This window comes from Trichoderma camerunense (assembly GCF_050948025.1).
Source record: "Trichoderma camerunense strain CBS 138272 chromosome Unknown V8C40scaffold_8, whole genome shotgun sequence".
NCBI classification, from domain to species: domain Eukaryota; kingdom Fungi; phylum Ascomycota; class Sordariomycetes; order Hypocreales; family Hypocreaceae; genus Trichoderma; species Trichoderma camerunense.
Window position 1 is genome coordinate 1,642,884 of NW_028145362.1, and position 21,716 is coordinate 1,664,599.

Sequence of the window (21,716 nt, forward strand, 5' to 3'; positions counted from 1 at the left end):
AGAGGCCCGGGAATGAGCCACCTCTTCTCAAGCAATTCTGTTCAACAGCTACTACGCGCGATCATTCATGCTATTACTTTTGGAGCAGCCTATGTAATCATGCTCCTTGCCATGTACTTCAATGGCTATATATCATTTGTATCATTGTGGGTTCCGGCATTGGTAAATTCGTTTGCCACTGGCTTTCTGTTAGAATTGATCTAGCATCAAAGGAAGATGAAAGATCATTACCCATGACCGCGTTGCAGACAACCATATGCTGCGATTAGCAAAGAATGCCCTCTGGCTATCACTGGACCTGCACAGGTAGTTTGTCGATAAGCAAAGTGCCAAGTTCATCAGCAGACTATATGTTTAATTGTTGGTTCATAGATGATAATAGATAGACCCGTTAAAAATTGCCATTACTTTGCCGGGCTTCCTGTACTTGGCTCTTTTTTCTTATCTTTTCTCTTTTCGCTTCCCTAATTCCTCTTGCTCCCCCACTCAAAACTCCGTGCAAGAACGCTCATTTATTTGTGGGATAATGCAATAAACTACCATCGTACGGACGAAATTTGTGATCTAAACACTACCTATATTTCCATAAGTGTAAACTTATTCGTAACGAATTTTACGTAAGTTCATCTATTCTGCACGATGCTCCATTGCTAAGCGTCTTTTTTTGCTTTGGCCAGAAATCGCTATTTGACTAAATATTTCGGTATCCCTCAAGACGTCCCCTTAGTTGCTCCTCTACACCCAACGTCTAAATTTCTGCATTCTATCAACTCCACGCGGCTATCACCAGATCCATATAGACATGTCAACTCGTTTATTAGTATTACCGCGTCCCGGTGTTCCGCCGCCTGAGGAGAGACGATCCATATCTGCACCATCTGAAAGCGCCTTCATCGCAACATTTGGCAGTTTAATGCCTCAAGCATCATTTCTGCAAACACCGAATGGAAGAGCCGCAATCTATGAGCTGCCACCCTCGTCCACCTCGCCCGCAGATGCCACAAATGCGATATCCCGCGTCCTCTTTGTGCATGGCATCCAGACCTCTGCAATTGGCCTGCAACCACTAGCAAGCGCTCTGTCTGCACGTTTTCCATTTGCCAAATGCGTACTTGTTGACCTCTGGGGCCATGGGCTCACAGACACCCCACTAGTAGCCCACGATGCAGCTCTATTCCACAGTCTACTGGAATCTGTAATGGTGCACCTCGGATGGGAGAACGCTCATTTGGTTGGCTTCTCCTTTGGCGCATCAGCAACTGCAAGTTTTGCGGCAGCAAAGCCAGAGCGTGTGGCTTCCATGGCCCTTGTTGCACCTGCAGGTTTCATCCGGCAAGAAGAGTTTGAAGAATTACACAGAAACTACTTGCGTGGCGGCGAAGGCATAGAAGAGCAGGCGAGACAGTGGATTCTGCAACTCCTAGAGGGCGGAGACCTAGTTGTCCCGGCCGACTGGAAAGAGAGAGTTGACAAAGGTGAGGTGGTCGCTGAGGCAGTCAGAGACTGGCAAATGAAGAACCATGAGGGCCACGCAGCGAGTGTAGTAGCCATATTCAGAGATGGCGGGGTTCTAGACAATGACGACGAATTTCTGAAAGCAGCGAACACAGGTATTAAAAGTTTCTGTATCCTTGGAGAGTTGGACGATATAGTTAGCGGAAAGGATTTGCTCAACGTTGGGATGAAGAATTATGTGGTCGTACCACAAGCTGGACACGCTGTTGTACGAGAAAAGGTTCCAGAGGTCGCCAAGTTAATTGAGGAGTTCTGGAAAACGCTTGAGTAAGCTATATAGCAAGTCCATATCTTCTATTTAATAGACCACTGTTTGCTGTTAGTGAGCGATTGGGGAAGTTGTTAAAAAAGTCCCGTGTTGTAATACTGATAACGGAGTCTTGGAAACCGCCACATCTTCTGTTCGCAACCTTCATAACTCGCCTTGTGAATTTAACCCCAAATGAGTACCCTGTTAGAGGTAAGTAGAGATTCAGTCTCGCGGCAAGTTTTTGGAGACTCAATCTATTATTTGCCTCTGCTTCCAAGATGAAAGTGGTGCTTCGAGGTTGGGTTCAATGACAGCGACGCATGAAAGAGGCCCACCAAATTGCGAGACAGCTAGAAGTGAGAGAGTGGTGTAGCGTCAGAAATGGCAAAATGGCAAGATAGCCATTTGAGATGCATAAAGAAGAGGAGAGATGGTATTGTGGGATAAATAATGTTGAAGTCCGTGAGGGATGCTTGCATTCTTTTGGTTCATTGGTGAGTCTTCACAGCTAAGAGTTCACAGAACTTTTCTCCTCTGTCCATTTGGTAAGTATATACGGCATGTTGTTGATCAATCGTTGCTCACACAACTGCTCGCTTGTCTGATCCTTCCTTGTTCAGCTCTGCCTTCATTGTTGTCAATGCCTTCTCCAACTCTGCACCCAAATCACAGTTCCAAATCTCTCTGATTGGGACATCAATAACAGCCTTTAATTTCTCAAGATCGTCCCCTATATCAGGTCTCTGCAGATCCAAGAGTTCTCCCTGTCGACGTCCATGGATCTGGACAAATTTGGCTCGTGGCATACGCACACTCTCGTAAGCCTTGAATGCGGCGAGGAGATCAGATGACGAGTGACACTCGCCGAGGACGTGAGAGAGGATATACGCGTCTTCTAATGCTTGGCCGGCACCGGCTCCTTGATGAGGAGCACATGCGTGTGCGCTGTCGCCCAGGAGCAGGAGGCGGAGGCCTTGGGACGAATACGTTGGGAATTCGGGAGAAAGATCGAAGATGCCCCAGTGATCGGTGCTTTCCATGAGCTAAATCCCAAGTCAGTACGCTGAACCTCACTTTAGTCACTGCTTTATTGATCAAGCATACCGAAAATATCTTTTGGCATTCCTCCCCAAAGCCGCCAAAGTCGGCTGCTAAATCTTTTCGTTCCATTCGCTTAACCCATTCGCCCTCCCACACTCCCCTCTTAGTAGTGCTGAATGCAACGACGTTCATTACATCGCCATTAGCGACGGGGAAAGTGAGCACATGCCCCCCTTTGCCGATAAACATGAAGCGGTTCTGAGCCTTCTCTTCTCCTATAGCAGCAATGGCTTTGTCCATTGGTATCAGCCCGCGATAGGCATGCTTCCCTGTGAATGTTGGCTGAGAGAGGGGATTGTCCTTTCCCAGCACAAACTCCCTGCATACGGACCGAATGCCATCGCATCCAATAACCGCGTCTGCTTCTGCGGTAGTGCCGTCGGCAAATTTGAGTATAGTTTTACCTCTATTCTCATCCCGTGAAAGGTCTGTCAACCTCTTGCCAAACTCGGCCATGCTTCCAGGCACGAGTTTGATGAGCTCGTCCACGAAATGGGCACGGTGAGCCGTGCTGTGGCGCTCAGTTGCCGAGAGTTTGGGAGATATGATGTGGGTCCCAGTAGGTAGGCCATGAAGCTCGTGTGCCAGTATAAAATCAAAGTATGTATCTTTCTTTGACTCCCAGCCTACGCTCGTCGAGATTCTAGCGTACGCCTCTCCAACAGTCGGGTGTATGAGGCTCATGGCCCGAATAGAATTGGCACCAAAGAAAACGCCGGCTGACAGGTTTCAGTGACGGTCATTCATACAGGTAAGAAGTACCGTAATCCAATCATCAGGTCTCTCTCACGGTACAGGGCTGGTACTCACCCCCAATCTCGGAGAACTTAGAGGCAGCCTCATAGATTTTGATTCTGATATGACCATGTTGTTGCAAGCCAATAGCTAAAGAGAGCCCGCCAATCCCACCACCGACGATTGCTATATCAATAGGCTCTCGATCTTGTACAGAACCCATTTTCTCTTGCAATAACGCTGAACAGTACAGCCGTGACTAAATGAAAACAGATATCCTTGATATGCTGCCAATGAGGTAAGCCGTAAAGTCGTGAGCCGGAGTTCTAGTAGACAGGTAGCGGCGTTTCCAAAGTGTGAGAAAACTAGCTGAGTGTAACCTTGGAACTAGGTCTCGTCTTATCTACGGCTAACAATCCTTCGGGGAAGCACACGCTTTGTCCCGGTCACAATGAATTGCACGATACTAGCGTGCAGTGGTTCGTGAGGCGGGGCACGAGCCCGGGTGTGATATCCATTCACGGAATGCTACGGAGTAGAAACCTCTGTTATATGTACCCCTGCATAACATGCCCAGAAGCCTCGCCTGAGAACCCCTACCACAATGCGCTCTTGCCAGCAGTATTACTTGGCTCACCATGCACTGTGCTCAGTATTGGTGCCTAGATTGAGATTTTGATGCATTTGGTTGATCTTACGCTGAGCCGTTCGGCCGGTAACAGGCACATGATCCCTGTCACATCCTCTGAGTATGCTGCATCAACCTTTTCCGGATTATTGAACAGAATCCAAGCTTCTAGACTTTTCATTGCTAATATATGGTCTGAGGTTTGGTAAAAAGGGGTACGTCCGGTCGGTGTATTCCATTGATTCATCATTGAGAGGATTCGCAAAAGCTTCCAAATTTGAACTGGTTCCCCTCTTCCAACATGGTTTACACGTATCCGGCTCCTCCCGTTCATTACAACGTGGCGTCTCAAGGCCTCTTTGGAGCACGAGCAACCATATACAATGACTTATCCACCTAACTAAAGAATTAAGGAGCAAAGAAAGAATTGAGACGTACTGGGGTGTGCTGACACAGCGGCATTTGAAAGATATCTCCGTATAATACTCCGCGGACGCTGGCATAATTTGTTCCCTGGCATTGTCACCGTAGCATCCGTATCAAAGAAGGGTTGAATCGGCAAACTGACCCCTGTATGCTCATCTAGCATGGCTGACCATGCACTAAATGGCACAGTTACCTATGGTCACTGGACTGGCCGTATTCAAGAGTGGTTGGCCGCTTATGCTGGGGAGTACCTATCTTCGTAGTGTTGTGAAGGGAGAGGACACTGTGGTACCCGTTTCAGGGCCTCTGTTGATCCGCACTCTAAGGTTGATATATTCTGAGTTCGCTATAGAGAAGTAAAAGTGATTATAATTAGAAAAGCAATGACAAAATATCGCACCAATTCAGAAGGCGTCTAACATTTCCTACTGGCAAATAGCCCATTCGTACTGATCCCAATGGTTTGCAACTCTAGTATGTGTAGATGAAATGGGGATGGGCGTCTCCCAGATTATCACCCTCTTCCTCCAGGAGGTGGTTTCGCTTCCCCAATCGCTTCTGCCGATTCTCGTACCAGAGGCCAGCCACATAAACACAGATTAGTCCAATTGCCATGCACATGAGGGAAAACGTAGTCCTGAATCCTGTCCAGTAGAAAGGGGCCGCTTTGGATTGGAAAGAGAACGACGCAACAAATCCGCCACCGTTGCCCAGACCAATTTCCATACCCATGGCAAAGGCTGTCTTATAAGATCCTGAAACGTTGTTCAAAAGCAGGATCCAAGCTCCAGGCAAGGCCGCGAAGGAACCAGAAGCGATGAGATACAACGCTCCATATCGTGCATTTACCGAAACGTGCTCCTGGTTGAGAATAATGATATAGCCAATGATTGCAATAAAACAGCCTGCCAGGGCGACGCCGGCGCGGTGTTTTAATTTGTCTGAGATGTATGCACACGCCAGGGTGGTGGCTGACGCTGCAACGAAGATTGGGATCACCAGGGACTGGATTTTCTTCGGAGAGGATCCAGGCTTGAGAACTGAGACGATCGTTGGGGCAAACAGAGTGCATGAGTAAACGCTCGAGATGACGCCTACAATGATGAAAGCACTGAAGCGTTATGTTAGCACAATTATGTTATGCAGCCCGCCCCAGAAGTACTCTACCTGAGATAAATCTTCCAATCTGTGAGGCATCGGATGATAGCCTTGCGGTCCAACACATCCATACGGCCGATGATGCCGTCGAGACGAATGCGTTCTTCCAAGACGGCCTTCTCGCTCGGCTTGAGCCACTTCGCTGTAGCTGGCCAATTGTTCATAAAGGGCCAGCAGAATAATGTGAGGGCAATTGTGATCGAACCCTCAATGACGAAGATCCATCTCCATCCATGCCATCCATTTGATGAATGGATGCTGGCAACAGCATAGGCCAACAGTCCGCCGACGGCGTTGGAGAGCGCATTGCCCACATGGAGCATGCTCACACGCCATTGCAGCTCGTATCTTGGGTAGTATGCTGACAGCAAGAAGATGGATCCAGGGATCAGTCCCGCTTCTAAGATGCCAATGATAAGCCGTATAGCAACGAGACCGCCAAAGTTTTTGAGCAGGCCTTGAACAATTGTGAAGATCCCTACCCGATATGAGCACCTCGTCAATCGGATCGACTGTGTCACTTACCGAGAATTATGCATTCACCACAGAGCACGGTAGACGGTGTGAATCTTTTGACCAGCCAGTTGCTTGGAACCTGTCCTCGCTTGTGAGTAAGATATAAATTGATGTTGGTTGGTTGGGCGTGACTACCTCTGCCAGCATGAGGCCAATGAAAACGACAACTAGGGAAACACAAGTTAGATACAACAATGTCCGGCTTTTGTGGCGCAAGACTTACCCGTTGCAATGTTGAACTGGTTGGTCAAAGGATTCATCCCAAGGTCCTTCTCAAGACCCTGGATCCTCGCCGTGCCAATGTTGACGCGGTCGATCAAGGAGATGAACCATAATACAAAGAGTGGTGGCAGGAGATGCACGTCGAGTTTCCAGATAAGCTTACGATACTCGGCACTGGAGAGGGACTCTGCTGCATCCGCAGTCGTTGTGTCAGAGGGTGACATCGAGACTAAGCCCAAAGGCTTTTCTGCTGCGACCTCTGCGTCTAATTCCATGATTGCGTTCCGTGTGTGTTGCTGCTGCGTATGGTTGGGAACACTTCTGCCGTGTCTTGACAGGGTGTGTAGTTGTAGAAAATAAATCGAAGAAGAACAGAATGTGCGCTGCCTAAAGAAGACTTGACCTTTGATACCAACCCCCCTCGTACCAGTAGCTTCTCCTACAGCCGCCGTTGCAAGAAGCCCATTTCGGCCAACCCCAGCCAGTGATCACACACTGTGCTGAGCCAGATTCATCCACATCCACGCGACCAAGCCGGCAAACTCATCGCGGATTACCTCACTTTCTCTCCACATCTTTGGTTGTTGGTTCAGCTACAGAATTCCTGGAATGTCACGCTTGCGTCGCGGATGGGGATACTAGGCCGGGGCAAGGGGCCCCTGTCGAATCACAAACGGATGGGATTCCCGGTGGACGCGGCCCGTGCGAGACCACGGCCGGGAGGAAATTGCCTGGCGCGTTGTGGGGGAATCCGCAGCGCTACAAAAGAAGTTTATGTTGCGAAGATTCAAGGTCTGGCCCTAGCTCCAAGCCGGCGGCATCACGGAGTGTCCTCACAGGCTCTCGGCCGTGACCCTGTCACCTGGACCCTGGAACAGGACCCCTCTTCACGAAATCTTGGTCTGCCACCTTGCTTCCGCGAGTGGGGCCTGACAAAATATCTACACACCATCTTATTTGTACCTCTCATCTACCGAGACCAACGGGGTGCGGAGGAGGCATTACTTTTTGGTATAGTAGTAGCAGCTCGCCTACCGTACAGTAGTACTCATACTAGCATCATTACGAAGCCTGTGTAACGCTATGTCACTGGAGAGGCATTTTTAGGATTTGCCTGGATTCCGAACTCGTACGAGTTGGCCAAATGCCGGATTACGTGGAAAAGAAGTCCCCACACACATGTTGGTAAACCACAGCGCGTGGCAGAAATGGGCTCAAATAAACTCCTGTAGGCACATGCCTAGTCAGACTCCTTTCTCTTGAATGTGATAATCAACAGGAAAGGCGATAGCATAATATAACAAGTGTTCGAGATCAGGCCATTCGGCATAGGATTTCTTGATCGCAGGGGGAGCAAGACGAAAAGGGCGTGCTGCATACAGCAAGCATCCATGGCAGTTTGGTCCAGACACGCGTCTACACTAGCAAGGGACGGACTTCAGAATTCTACACTTGCAACCAACACACATACCGTAGAGTCGTATCGCATGGGAAATTTCTCTCCTCTATGCCGTTATAAGTTAAGCTCAGGCTCTATTTATCTTTTCATCCCACTAATTCTTCAGCTCATGTAGCAATGGATTTCGGATTCGTTAGCTAAGGCGCTCTGGCTGAAGCAGCACCCTCGTCTTGAAACCTTTTTCCTGTCCTGTGATTGCCATTGGACTCAAGTCTACCTCCTGTCAAAAATAATACCAAGCCAGAGCCACAAAAGCGTTCAGGATTTTGAAGCACAAAATCCATCAGAAATCATAATTTTTACTGTGGCTGTTTCTCATTATGTACGGAGTTTCGGCGTTCCGCTGCTGCAATACAACATTGATAGCATGAAACGGCATAAACATTAACTAATTAGACTGTAACATTCCTGTTGCTAGGCATGGACTTGTCAACTGGTAGTGACGGTTTATTGAACAAAGCCCAGTTCCTGTCACATTCTTGCTCATGGGCACCGATCTTTTGGCTCTCGTAATCTTAACAATGATCTCTCAGCTGAGAAATGACTATACACGTAATTGTGTTTTATTTTTAAGGTCAACACAGCAGTTATACCACAGTGCATACTCAATATTGGCATACTCAATATTGGCTCACCTTGTAAGGGTCTCCTCGGCTGAATCCAGCTTTCGTAATGCTACCTGAATGAGTTACACATTGGTTGCAGCTTTTCAGCCACCATTGCCAATAAAGTAGTGTTCGAGACCTGTCAGATGTCGGTCAGTGACCATTCAAGCCACTGTAGGACAATTGGCTGAGATATCACCATGCGTTAGCCCCTTTTTCGCAGCCAGGGCGATGGACAGGAGGAACACCGCACTCCCACCCCCCCCCTGGGGGATGTTTCAGCCACCGGTCCGGATAACACCAGGCAGCGGGTTGTGCCTACAAGATCCCTTGTTAGCATTAATAGCAGCCTGTAAGTGCAGTTACTGCACATCACAGCATGCTGCCTCGTATAACATGCTGTTGGACCAGAGTCAGCACATCAGCAGCTGCAGCTGCAAGTAAAGTTAGATACAATTTATGGACAAATTCAATCAGCGATATGCTTCTCATGCTATAATATTAGCAGCTGTATGATGGGAGATATCGTTTTGCGGACAGCAGCATAATGTAAGATAACCTTTCTGCATTAAACCAGATGTCTACGACTTCACACGCGTTGGGGACTTAAACATCCTGTCCATTTTATGGCTTACCGTACGTTTTGAGTTAGATTACATCTGATCTCCGCCACTAACAAGGCTGTCGTAGTAGGAGTTGTTGTATCTTGGGACAATGCTAGGGCGCCCCTTGGGGCTGGGACATCCACGGATTCGGACGAAGCTTGGTCCACCTCATCTAGTGAAGCCAGGATCAAGGATGAGCTTAGCGGAAGAGCAATGTCTCGCTGTCCAACGCCGTCGATTCCTTATAGATAGTGGGCTCTGTCAGATTGATTGCTGCGAGTGCGATTCAATCGTCGAACCCTTGCCTAACAGCGAACCAGTATGATAGGCTGTAGCAATACCTGAGATCGGTATTGCTGGCCTCTCATCATATTATCATTCTTTTGTCTTTTCATTGTTCTCGCATCCAGCCAATATTATGACGGCAACACCAGTCACTGTGCCCAACGGCCCAGACACGAAAAATGGATACACTTTTATATACGTGAATATACCTCTACTCGTCCTTGCGACGGTTATTGTTGGATTCCGTGTATGGTGGCGGTGCATCAAAAATGGCGGCGGCGCGCTGAACAAGGCCGATGTTTGCGTTGTCATCTGCTTGGTAATATGCCGTTTGCACAGATGTCTTTTGTATGCGGCTAACTCATAAACAGATTTTTAACATCATTCAAACGGCCTGTATAACAGTTGGTGAGGACTGTTTCGTGCCGTATTAATCGTGTTCTGCTGCTAACTGAAAATTTCAGCCATTTTGAACTGGGGCTTTGGACATCACGCCCCCTATCTCAACGCAGAGCAACGATACCACTCGTTGCTATACTTTTTCATTTTTCAGTGCTTTGTCAAGAACACCGTCGCAATAACAAAGTTATCGTTTCTCTTCTTATATCTCGACATCTTTCCGCAGAAAAAGTTTCGAATTATCTGCTGGATCCTTATCATTCAGATAGGATGCGCCTTGATTGCCCTCAGTTTTACCACAATCTTTCAATGCACTCCCGTTAAGTACTCTTGGGACAAGACTATACCCGGACATTGGTCAGTCATCTTGGTCGTGTTAGTGGTAATATACGGCTAATATTGGACCAGCATCAACATTAAAGCGTTTTGGTACGGCCAGTCAGGATGGAACACCCTTATGGACGTTGTCGTTCTCGTCTTGCCAATTCCTGTAATCTTAAAATTACAGATGAATCGTCGAGCAAAGCTCAGTGTCATCGCTGTCTTTGTCCTTGGAGCATTGTGAGTATTCCAGATAATTCTCGCCTCGCATTTCTAATACATCTCTCAGTGTATGCATCACTAGTATCGAACGGTTGATTAGTCTCAACTTCAATGCCACTTTTATCTTGGACTTTACCTGGGCAACTGGAACATCAGTCATCTGGACTCAAGTGGAAGCCACAGTCGGCGTGATTTGTGCCTGCGCTCCTTCGCTGAGAATGCCGCTGGCTCGATTCATCCCCTTCCTGTTTGGCTCTACAAAGCATGACCGTTCGTACGAGTTAAGTGATGGTGTTCACGGCGAAGGCGCTCGATCAAACAATTGGAACAGTCAATCCAACCGCTCCAAGAGGCGTGGTGAATTTGATGATGGTATGGACGACTTGGAGACAAACTATAAGAGCGAAGGAAGCGAAGAAAGGATAATGGGCATCAAGAAGACTGTTAGCATCGACATGACATTTCAGGAACGGCCGCACGATGCAGATCCAGATCACAAGTACACAGTATGATGGTCATTAATGTCGATGCTGCGGTTCAGGAGAGTTGAATGCTATAAATCTTTTTCTTTTTCCCTACATAATAGAGCAACTCACTGCTTACGTTGAACGAGTTAGAAGATGTAGAGTTGAAATTTTGTATTCCAGTCGAAGAGCTTTCTTTGGGGGTTTTTCTTTTTAACACACACTTACACACGCACATGTATATTATCCAGCTGCCTCATGTATACATATTTATGAACATCTTCTATTCAGTCTCCAATTCCTCTATGAATCTAGGATACCCGGACATTTAACGCCAAATCACAACTCTTCTGCCCAGTCTACAGGCCTAGTGAACGGCCACCAGCTCCCCTTAACCGTACACAAGTGACCATCTTCCTCTTCCTTCCAATGCTGGGAACCCACGCAAGTAGGGCAATAAAAGAGATCTGTAGGATCGTATTTCTCCTTCGCGGCTTCAAGGGTAGGTAAAATAGCCCCGAACTGGTTGGTTAGATAGTCAGGATCAAGCCAGTTGCCTTCGTTCAGATATGAACCAGTATCAGGGGCAAAAGCAACTTGGGCCTTGCCTTTGTGGTATGTGACATCTTTTTGAGCAGCCGCAATATCTACATATGGTGTCAGGCTATCCCAGTTGCGCGAGACAATGTTTATTAACAGCGCTCGGCGGAATACGGGGTTGACGCCTGAGAGTGGTAAATCTTTGGTCGCGGCACCACCGCCAGTCATGTCAATAACGGCCGATGTATTCTGTCCCGGTAGACCGGCAATTGCTTCGACCATTTGCCGTACCGCCGTTACATTGGCTAAATGCTTCTCCCCGAACAAGCGAGAAGACATGAGGATACCTCCACCAACCTCCGCGTCATGATGCATCAGTCCGGTTAAGTATGCATAGTAGTCGGGGAAAGTCAGGTAATCAATTGAAACATCAATTCCCCGGGATTTGAATACTGCTAGCTTCTCCATGATTGGCTCCATTGTTCTCTGAACCTCTTCGAGTGTTTGGTTAAAAACACCCGCGGCCTGCTGAAGCATACGAGACGGTGGCCCCAGGGATGACTTTCCATCCCATGCCGCCCATCCCGCGTAGCCTTGCACGCCACCATCCAAAAGAGCGGGTATTTGTTGATACCAGGTAGTGATAGCATCAAGAAAGGCGTCCAAGTCATCAGTGCCCTCTTGTGGTATAATTTGCAAGATAAGCCCGACCATGGGGGTCTCTGGATATGTGCGGACTGTTGCACTCGTGACGATGCCGTATGTGCTGGGACCTCCGCCACGAAGAGCTTGGAACAAGTCTGGGTTGGAGCATGGGCTGGCTAACACCTTTGAGCCATCGGCCAGAACGACGTTAAATTCCAGGACCTGGTCAGATCCAAGGCCATATTCATGCATTGCTGCTCCATGTCCACCACCTTGGAGATATCCACCGATAATTCCAACTGTGGGACAGGTACCGCCCACGACGACAACACCATTGTCGTGAGCAGCTGGATAAACATCTCCCCAGGTGAAGCCTCCGCCAATGCGCGCGGCGCTACCGCCCCAGTAGAAAGCACCGCCTAATTGGACATCGGCGCATGATTCCGTGGGAACATACGTCTTGCTAAATTCCAATGCCTTGGTGGGATCATCTCGCAGATGGTGAGTCCATATCAGCAGGCCTCCTCTTCCGCTGGAACGACCGAGGAGGTCATGACCACTCTGCTTGACGGAAACACGAATGTTATACCTGGCAGCAAACTTCAACCCCGCGCTGATGGCGGCGGGTGTGGTGGCATTGATGCTATATACAGCAGTGTCCCCGAGAGAGCATGTCGAAGAATTTCGTCCCGGAACATGGCATGACCACTCATGTGGGAAATCATAGCCGCCTGGAAATTTTGCATGAAATGCTGAGTCGTGGAAGTTCGCCTGAATGAAGGCACAAGCCTCTGCATCTTGATGAGGCCCAGGGTAGCACGGTGCTGCGACTGGAATGGTTCTGATCAGATTTCCAGACACTGTATTGTTCAGTGACGCCCATGCCTGGTCAGACGGCCAGCAACGGTCACCGTATAGCTACGTAGATTTTATCATATTAGAAAAGTCTCGTTTCCAACATGTGGATTGTGAAATACACGCCTCGAAGGGCCATGTCACCTACACATTTGCATGCTGCATCAACATTTTGGACTAACCCTGTTAGCACCGTAGCAAGAGTGGCAAAATATACAGCTTTCACCACCATATTAGTGTATTGCAGCTGCCTAGATACTACGTTGGATATTTGCGCGGATCATGAAGGCTTGAAGATCACGACTTTATAGTCTCTCCGCAACGGCAGATCTTACAATAATTTATACACCTGACTCGCCTCAAAACTATAGCTGTCATTTGAGGCACTCGGATTTTACTTGCGATGAGAAAATTAACGCCCTGTTCAATGCAATATCACCAGTATCAAGGAAACTGCTTACTCGACTGATTTATTATGAGCATAATACACGGTATGTTAGTTTGCGCACGCGCAAGGGCACTCTGCATGCTTACTGGTAAACTTGTCATCTCGCAGTCAACTTCATCCAAGAACCAGAAGCAGCATACAAGATAGGCGTTGCGAGTCACTGTGCCATTTGATGTGCTACCCTGAAAACTCTTCTATTCTGCTGCAGTACTCCAGCCGATATAATATCTTTCATAAATTCTCTGTGCATGGTTATTCTCAACTTTATTTCAAAATGTAGGTGTCCCACCGCCACAATCATCGTGACTAGATGGTAAAAAAACAGCTCTGCGATATTTTAGCAACAGCGGATAAGATTAGCGGCATCGGCGCTTATATCTAGGTTACAACATGGTTTTAATCATGCCATGAATCTTATTTGACGATGTTTAGCCCTATGAATAACATTATTTTCACTGTCAGTTTCCTTTAGACGCAGAGAATTCACAGCGCGTGACGTACCTGCAAGATCGAGTTAAAGTTTAATGTCGTATTATGATATATCTATTCGCAAACCCTGAATAGATCACGACGAAGGGTCAAATGCGCGGAACAGACGATTTGTACCTTGACGATCAAGCTGGCAACTAGTATTACCAAAGTTATAAATGGAAGCACGTTCACTGCTGGGTGATAATGAATTACACGTCAATTTGGTTGGCATAGAATCACATGTCCTTGTGGGTTTGCAATTTCCCCGCAAGGCTTTTCAAGTTTTCTCTGTATGTTGTTCTCCGTTATTCCACTTTCACTCCAAGTTAGCTAAAAAAGACCTTAGAACATCACATCATTCATAAACATGGTTCACTCGAGTCTCGTTGTATATTACGTCTGGACTTTGTGCTTATTCCATAACCATTGCTGGCCACGCAATCTTGATAAGTCGAGATTGTGATGTTGTTATGCAGGCGTACGGTAGGCACAGTTATGCAAGCCTGCCTACGGAGTAGATCCAGTACTATTCCCATTATGGCAACCTCAATTAGGTCCACAGTAAGCTATGAGGGGTTTGAGGTCGTAAAAGTAAGCTACTGCGCTAAAAATGTCAGCATTTGTGGAGGAGCCGGTAACGCCGGAAGGGCAAACACGCCGAGGTATCAAATGAGATCCTTCATTATGAGTCGTTTTGGTAGCAAGACCAATTCAAATGAATGTAAATATGCCTGCCGCAAGAACAGCATTAGCAAAAAAGGTTCACGTAGTAGGAAACTTCATTTGTCTAGAACAACACACAACGACGACGGTTTCGGGCTTCCCCCCCAAATTTGAGCTAGTGTTCTCGGACCGCCCTTTGCCATATTAGTTAGTGGATACGACCCAAGGTGCTCATGTTGTTGGTTCAGCGTCGCATTTTGCAAAAGTCCGCCAGGGCATACGGAATACAGGCCCCCAAACTGGGAAGTTGACAGGCAGCCAGGAAAATTTATGTCACTGCAATGTTCTAGGCATAAAATACGAGTATTTCTTAGCATGACTATGATATGTCAAATTCGTATTGATTGGGGCTTTCGGATAACGCCCACGATAAATTCATTGCAAATAAACGCAGGAATTCAGACACAAGAGTGCAATTGAGGCAAAAGTGACAAACAACACAGTGTATGCTAGTGTAGATTTGTACTAAAAGAGCGTTTTCGATGGTTCCTTAATATGCTTCCAGACGCCAGCATAAATATTTACCTTTTGTGGCGTTGAGATTGTTGATTATCTCCAATTATGTATCAGCACGTAATTTATGCATAACCATAAACAGGTAGATAACTGGTGTTCATTTGACCAAAGGAATACTAGTTGGCTATTAAGAACGGAGTACGGAGCACTTACCAACATCACCCTGTACGACAAAGAGAAATTTACGCCGAAGAACATTTCTTTTATTACATCTCTTTCCCTCTAAATTTAATTATAGCTTTGTAGCCGTGTAACAGGCCTGGAAGGGGTTTGCCGCGTCTCACGGCAGCTGAATCATTCCAACAATTTGTAAAGTCATGTCACAATTCTCCTCTTGGAATTTTGACTTGGTCGCTGCTATGGTCGCTACTATAGAATGCTATGTATCTGGCATATTTTGACATTCTTAGCCGACGCTTGTGGTATTGATGCTGCGAGATTATTACTCAACAAAATCTGCCATCAAGCCTTTCAGTTCAGGATTTAGATAGGCTACCGGAAGACTTGCTGTGGTTGGCTACACAATATATATCCACATCACCCCCCGAATATTAGTTCACAGAAGCAATAATCACCTCGCGTATCTCATTCCCCATTTGTGATGCTTTGAGTCTATTGAGCTTTGTATAAGTACTCGACTGTGCAAGCACGTGGAGTATTAACCACTGTCCGTAATTCCATGTTCATCAGGGTATTGCGCTGTCGGATAACTCTTTTTGGAGGCTAATATTTCCTCCTTGATGACTATGTATTTATTCGAATCCCAAATAATGGAGTGAAATTTAGTTTAGAAAGTTCATTCGCAAACATAATTGGTTGTGGAAATGTTGCGGCTCACGGTACTTAATCCCAATTTAATGCGATAAAACCAACACACCACACATACGCCACTAAATCTGCCTGAACAACAATGCTGCTTGATGAAGCATCATTTTCATCTATTACATTTCTCGGCTTCTTTCAGTGAATTGGTAGCAATTACAGCCTTCTGCTTCTTATGATGGTGTCCTACGTAGATTACCACCCTTGACGAACCGTGATGATGACATTGCCGTCTCCACGAGATTGTCCTAGCTTGCCAATGTAAAAGTTTCGTGTCTCATCAATAAGTATTACTGAACAGGCTGTTGTGCGAGTTTTGCAATGACCAATATATTGAAAAGACAATTGCCCTTGCAGGACCGGTCAATTCTCGCACAGTTGTTCCTCGCTCTCCGTTGGTAGTAAACCATCGGTATAACTCTTATTGGTCTTCGTATCATTTTTGGCTGACGTTCCGTTCGAATTCATTTCGATTGCACCTTTATACGCTGCCTTTGAGTTGTCGACGGCAGCACTGTTGCTACCAGTGAGATCAGTGGCTTTGCCGACTCCCAACCTATTTTGTCGCCAGCAGCTCCAGAAAGCTTTCAGAGCGGGCATATTGGCGGCAATGATTCCAATGGACATCTCAGCACTGCTAATGATGACCATTTTCCCTAAAGAGTATGTAAAATCGGGAGATTTTGAGAACTCAATCAGAATAATTGCACGTAGACCACCGATAAGGACAGCAGAGCCACCCGTTGTCAGTACAACAAGTACAGCGACTCGTCTTTTTAGGGACATTTGCAATGTCCAAATAGTCGGGAGCGGGAGAAATAGTATGCAAACATCGACAAACAAATTCTAGTCGTTCAATTTCCGTCAGCTATATCCCTTCAAAATGGTATACCAATCATTCGCGTTGGACTTGACTGATATGATGGCTGCAGGCAGCTTTCAGATCTACATACGAGAGAATAAGGAACGAAATATGTTCTGTTGGACTTGCGTTAACATCGATGCCCAGGTATCAAGCAGTCGTGGTACAAACATGGTAGTACTCAGGCATTTGGCGTCTGGATATAATTCTGGGGCATAGAAGGCCTTCAAAGGACGGCACTGTAATGAATAAAGAAGCCAAATTGCTATCGTAGACAGCATATGGAATCCAATTATGGCCCAAAGAAATTGCAAAAATAGCTGCGTTTCGGATAGCCGAAAGAAGAATAGAAGAAAGCACATCTTGACAGCAAATTGCATGAAGACGTACCAATATTCTTCAAGCAGCAGGCCCTAGAAGTTATGACGGAGTTGATATAGCAGCTCATATTTCGTCGCACAAAGAAGTATCTACCTTGAGAAGTATCGTCATCCACTCGGGATGATCTTGCATGACTTGTGTGATATGCCTGCGAGGTAATATTCTTAGCGTCACTCCCTACATCCCATTGAACCATAACAATTTCTCCAAACTGAGAGGGAAGATAAGTCTATGCCACTTACATCCCGGCACCAAATTCGAGAAAGAAATACAGGAGAGCTTGTTGGAAAGAAAAGAAGATCTGAGGTCATGAAACCTTATGGTGTAAGTTGCCAACCTCAGATAGCTGTGAAGATTTGTACGAACCAATAAAGACGCCATGGCCCAGTCGTCCCAGCCAAAGGACTTCATGGAATAACCTCGAACCCATATTCGCATAACGATGGTAATCATGGCGAGGATATAGAGCAGCGAGATGATAATATATGAAAGTGGGCGGAGGTCCTCTATCTTTGTCTTACGATAGTATACATTGGTATAGGGATTGGAATGCCTTGCCGCGAACTTTAAGGAAGAGAAGAGAAAGTGGCGACTTGTATGGAACATTCAACAGTTTACATTTCGCGAGTCCCTTAAACAATAACCATCATAACTAATATTACACACAAGGATAGCTGGAAGCACATCTTGGAATTGATCTGCAGCACACAGTACAATTTGGGCATTGGTTCGCTTATTTCCGCTTCCCCGTCCCATGCTAGTACAAACCTCCGTAGGAGTCATATATGCATGGTTTACTCAAGTAAGGATTGGTCGACCTGATATTTTGCGGAATCATACCCATAATTGTTGACCTGTCAGATTCTCATGGGGAGAATGTGGTTGCATTTACTCCATAATATTCGTTGGCTGTTTATCATCATCAAAGCCAACAGCCTCCACCCCAGATTGAACACTGAAGTTACCCCAAAGTTTATAAACGGGGTATCGTCTTCACTACACACCATTGTCAATTTGTCTGATACAGCTCTACCAGTAGCATACAAGTACGTAATCCGTATCTCATAATTAACTTACACGGATGCTACTCCCTCACGCAGTTGGTCTCCAAGATTCGACCCCTGTGCCTGCTCCACAGGGTACAAGAATTTCCTGGCTAAAGATTCTCCTGGCAAAGGTAGCCTTTTAGGCAAGTTTATGATTCAACCGTTCACAGCACTTCTTGCAGCTAAGGACAAGTCATTTCTGCATTACACTCCAAAGTCCTTCTCTACACATTTCGCACCTTCACAGTGTCTTATTTTCCCCTTCTGTCGAGGTCCAAACCTATAATAACCAGCATTTAGGATGACTCGAGCATTTTACGATGCTTTTAGTACGGCATTACAAGCTTCATGGGAGCTATCAGCACTGGTTTCACTACTAGCCGGTGTCGCTTCCCATCATTTAATCTTTCGGCCCTTTGAGATTGATGGCTATGCTTGGCAGATCCTTTTTATCTTTCTTGGTTCAGTGTTCATCTTTGTCATCGCCTACATACAACTTGCTGGCTATGGAGTTATGCTGGCTCTGTGTCGTGTCTCACTTATCGCAACTGCATACAGCTCTGGTGCCGCGATTAGCATCTTCATGTATAGAGCATTCCTTCATCCACTCAATCGCTTTCCAGGTCCATTCTTGGCTAAAATTTCCCGATTTTATGCCATGAATAATGCTGCTAAGAACGTTAAAGCATTTGAAGATATTCGAAGCCTCCATAAGAAATATGGAGACATAGTTCGAGTTGGTAAGGCATCTGCTTATATCCATATGAATAGTCAAAAACTAAGCTTTATACTTCGAAAAACAAAGGCCCGCGCGAGCTTTCCATCAATCGCCCGTCTGCTATCAGTGTTATTTATGAACCCCCTACACGAACAACAAGATCGCCATGGTATGCACAGGTGTCAAACGATGTTACCAAAATTTCCCTAAATTCCACTCGAGTTCTCAAAGTACATAAGCTTCGCAAGAAGGTCTGGGAAAGAGGTCTGAGTTTCCGAGGTATGAATGGAATCTTCCTAGCTCTTCATAAGAGCAACTCATGTGGCATCACGCTAACTGTGAAAAGCTCTGGCTGTTTATGCACCGCGAATACAGGCTAAAGTAGATCTTCTGCTATCAAAAATTGCTAATCATTGTGGCCGCCCAATTGACATGACGGAATACGCTATGTTTTTTGGCTTCGACGTGATGGGTGATATCGGTGCGTGAAGTTTGAGAATATTTTGATACGGTTATGTTTCAAAGAGCCTGAACTCACATCATGTTGCCAGGATTTTCCAAAGATTTTCATATGCTAGAGCTGGAAAGTGAGCATCTCGCCATCAAGGGCGTTCATGAGAGCATGCTGGCAATTGGTGTTCTCGGCACAGTACCGTGGCTACTGTCCATGATATCTAAGGTGCCTGGTGCAGCAGCAAGCTTTTCTTGATTTACTTCATGGTGCCATCGGGAACTTCAAAAAAAACGTGAGGTAAGATTTACCGCAGTCCTTGAACCTTCTCAAAATGTAAGGAGACTAACTAGACGAGCAAGATTGTTGCCAGTGAAGCTGCTGCGTTGAAGGATCAAGATCCGCGAGATATAATATCCTGGCTGTTGAAAGTCCTCAACGAAGGCGATTCTTCTGCCCCACCTGGCGAAATAGCAATTCAAGAAGACGCTCGCCTCTTGATTATAGCTGGAAGGTAGGTAAACATGTCTCTTTAGAACCGGATATCGCACTGACTAAATATTGCAGTGACACAACCAGCGCCGCTCTTTCAAATGCGTAAGTATGACTTCAGGCAACTTTTTCTCCAAATTCCTTCTTCTATATGCATTTTATGGTATGTGGAATATTGTATTAACAGGAGGGGCTTCTCAGGCTCTATTATCTCGCCAGCAACCCGAATAGCTATCAACGTCTTCAAGCGGCGATTAAAGAAGAATTCCCTGGAGGCATCAATGATTGGACATATGATAAAAATATCCCATATCTGGACTACGTCATTCAGGAGACATTAAGGCTAAAGCCCTCCGTCCCAGGCGGCTTGCCTCGTGTCACGCCCCCACAAGGCCTTATGATTGGCGACGACTTCATCCCTGGAGGTACAGTTATCGCCGTTCCAACATACACAATACAACGTGACGCACGTTTTTGGTCAGACGCCGAAGCTTTCAAACCCGAGAGATGGGAGAATCTGTCCACGGAAAAGTCCCCTTGGATTCCGTTTACAAGAGGACAATGGGCATGTCCCGGTAGAAATCTAGCTATGATGGAGCTTCGCATGGCTCTTAGCCACATTGCACTCCGTTACAGTATATCCTTCGCTCATGCAGATGTTAGCAAAAGCTTCGACAGTGGAGTCATGGATACGTTTACGTTGACCCTTCCGCCGTTGCATCTTATCTTTACGCCTTTATAAATGCGACGACCCCCGGCCCCGGTTTTGGAAACAACTCAGATATTATTGACGAGATTAGAGATGGATTGGATCATTTCACCTGATAAAAGAGTCTTTGAACCGATTTGCACAGGCCTTTGGGACAATTGTATTATGGCCTGGTTTATTACTGGTATTTGTCTCATGGTGCCGGATTGTTGTAATGTACCTTTCTGGTGGTATTACTTTTGCATGATTCTGCGCTACTAGCCGCAGCAGTAGTATATTTCCATAAAGCGTCGGCTAATGTCGCTACCCAACAGTCATTTGGGCATCGCCGCGTGTTGTCGGGTGCATTTAATAATACATTTGCAGGCTTCGAAACAGACCTTGTACATGAAGTACATGTACCAATGCTTCCGAAGTTGTTAGTCCCTGTTTCCAGTAGTGAGGGTATTAATAATCTTTTCCTCCTCCTTCCAAAGCATCAGGTGTGCCTTAAGTCGATGAGAAAAATGTGTCATGACGGGATGTTAGCGTTCTTTCTACTTTAAACTAATATTTCCAAGCCTCCCGGCCATGATAATACCTCGAACCCGACCACTGGTATCTCCTTTAATATGACTGGAAACTTGGACGCTGTGTAATATATAATCACTCTTCCTCATTTTGCATCGGTATTCTTAACATGCTTGGTCACCGTCTTATCTTATAGGGGCAGTCGGGAGGGGGGGCAGGGCGGGCTAGTCATGCATTTTCCTCCAACTTCATCTACCTGAGCCTACGACCTGACAGTCGCATTATTATTATCATATCAGATCAATATTATACATATATCTGCATCATTGGTGCCGATTTTGTCATTATTGAAGTTTTTATAGTATTCTAGGAGTATACACAAAGACATACGGCAAATTAATATTACTGCACGCTTGATTGAGTGACGCAAATTTAGTTATGTACATACTACGTAGAAAACGAAAGCTTTGCTGAGTACGATACATGTACTCAATATTAAGTATTGGTATTTCAAGCTTATCTGGTTAAAATAAACATTTTCAGGTTACTTTCGACTTCATACCTAAGGTACTAATGCATGCTAAAAGCGCCATGTATGTAATGATGTACTCGACGC

At 46.1% G+C, this 21,716-nt stretch overlaps 7 protein-coding genes across 7 annotated transcripts; 3 read left to right on the forward strand and 4 right to left on the reverse strand.

Moving 5' to 3' along the window:
• The first annotated feature begins 463 nt into the window (after window positions 1-463).
• On the forward strand, window positions 464-1,848 carry V8C40DRAFT_244707 (Alpha/Beta hydrolase protein). The gene has a single exon (XM_083215724.1). The coding sequence runs from the start codon at window positions 803-805 to the stop codon at window positions 1,784-1,786; it is 984 nt and encodes a 327-aa protein (XP_083073938.1). The 5' UTR covers window positions 464-802; the 3' UTR covers window positions 1,787-1,848.
• Window positions 1,849-2,346: 498 nt separating this feature from the next.
• On the reverse strand, window positions 2,347-3,824 carry V8C40DRAFT_265732 (uncharacterized protein; the record flags this gene model as incomplete). Its single annotated transcript, XM_083219682.1, has 3 exons — window positions 2,347-2,808; window positions 2,870-3,585; window positions 3,677-3,824. 3 exons carry the CDS (start codon window positions 3,822-3,824, stop codon window positions 2,347-2,349), a joined length of 1,326 nt encoding a protein of 441 aa, XP_083073939.1.
• A 1,068-nt stretch (window positions 3,825-4,892) lies between these two features.
• On the reverse strand, window positions 4,893-6,969 carry V8C40DRAFT_219094 (major facilitator superfamily domain-containing protein). Its single transcript, XM_083212202.1, has 6 exons — window positions 6,553-6,969; window positions 6,465-6,496; window positions 6,339-6,408; window positions 5,823-6,291; window positions 5,076-5,766; window positions 4,893-5,001 (listed from the first exon to the last, which is right to left on the reverse strand). The coding sequence occupies exons 1-5, from the start codon at window positions 6,824-6,826 to the stop codon at window positions 5,127-5,129; spliced, it is 1,485 nt and encodes a 494-aa protein (XP_083073940.1). The 5' UTR covers window positions 6,827-6,969; the 3' UTR covers window positions 4,893-5,001; window positions 5,076-5,126.
• Window positions 6,970-9,501: 2,532 nt separating this feature from the next.
• V8C40DRAFT_244718 (uncharacterized protein) lies at window positions 9,502-11,247 on the forward strand. The gene is made up of 5 exons (XM_083215725.1): window positions 9,502-9,824; window positions 9,877-9,913; window positions 9,970-10,261; window positions 10,313-10,465; window positions 10,515-11,247. Exons 1-5 carry the CDS (start codon window positions 9,639-9,641, stop codon window positions 10,957-10,959), a joined length of 1,113 nt encoding a protein of 370 aa, XP_083073941.1. The 5' UTR covers window positions 9,502-9,638; the 3' UTR covers window positions 10,960-11,247.
• On the reverse strand, window positions 10,875-13,183 carry V8C40DRAFT_287362 (uncharacterized protein; the record flags this gene model as incomplete). Its single annotated transcript, XM_083222711.1, has 2 exons — window positions 10,875-13,014; window positions 13,100-13,183. 2 exons carry the CDS (start codon window positions 13,181-13,183, stop codon window positions 11,251-11,253), a joined length of 1,848 nt encoding a protein of 615 aa, XP_083073942.1. The 3' UTR covers window positions 10,875-11,250.
• Window positions 13,184-15,984: 2,801 nt separating this feature from the next.
• V8C40DRAFT_244729 (uncharacterized protein) lies at window positions 15,985-17,785 on the reverse strand. The gene is made up of 6 exons (XM_083215726.1): window positions 17,541-17,785; window positions 17,417-17,475; window positions 17,268-17,322; window positions 16,965-17,206; window positions 16,885-16,909; window positions 15,985-16,777 (listed from the first exon to the last, which is right to left on the reverse strand). Exons 1-6 carry the CDS (start codon window positions 17,778-17,780, stop codon window positions 16,295-16,297), a joined length of 1,104 nt encoding a protein of 367 aa, XP_083073943.1. The 5' UTR covers window positions 17,781-17,785; the 3' UTR covers window positions 15,985-16,294.
• Window positions 17,786-18,521: 736 nt separating this feature from the next.
• On the forward strand, window positions 18,522-20,703 carry V8C40DRAFT_287366 (cytochrome P450; the record flags this gene model as incomplete). The annotated part of the gene is made up of 7 exons (XM_083222712.1): window positions 18,522-18,960; window positions 19,026-19,217; window positions 19,285-19,419; window positions 19,490-19,617; window positions 19,752-19,903; window positions 19,957-19,986; window positions 20,083-20,703. The coding sequence occupies 7 exons, from the start codon at window positions 18,522-18,524 to the stop codon at window positions 20,621-20,623; spliced, it is 1,617 nt and encodes a 538-aa protein (XP_083073944.1). The 3' UTR covers window positions 20,624-20,703.
• Window positions 20,704-21,716: the final 1,013 nt, after the last annotated feature.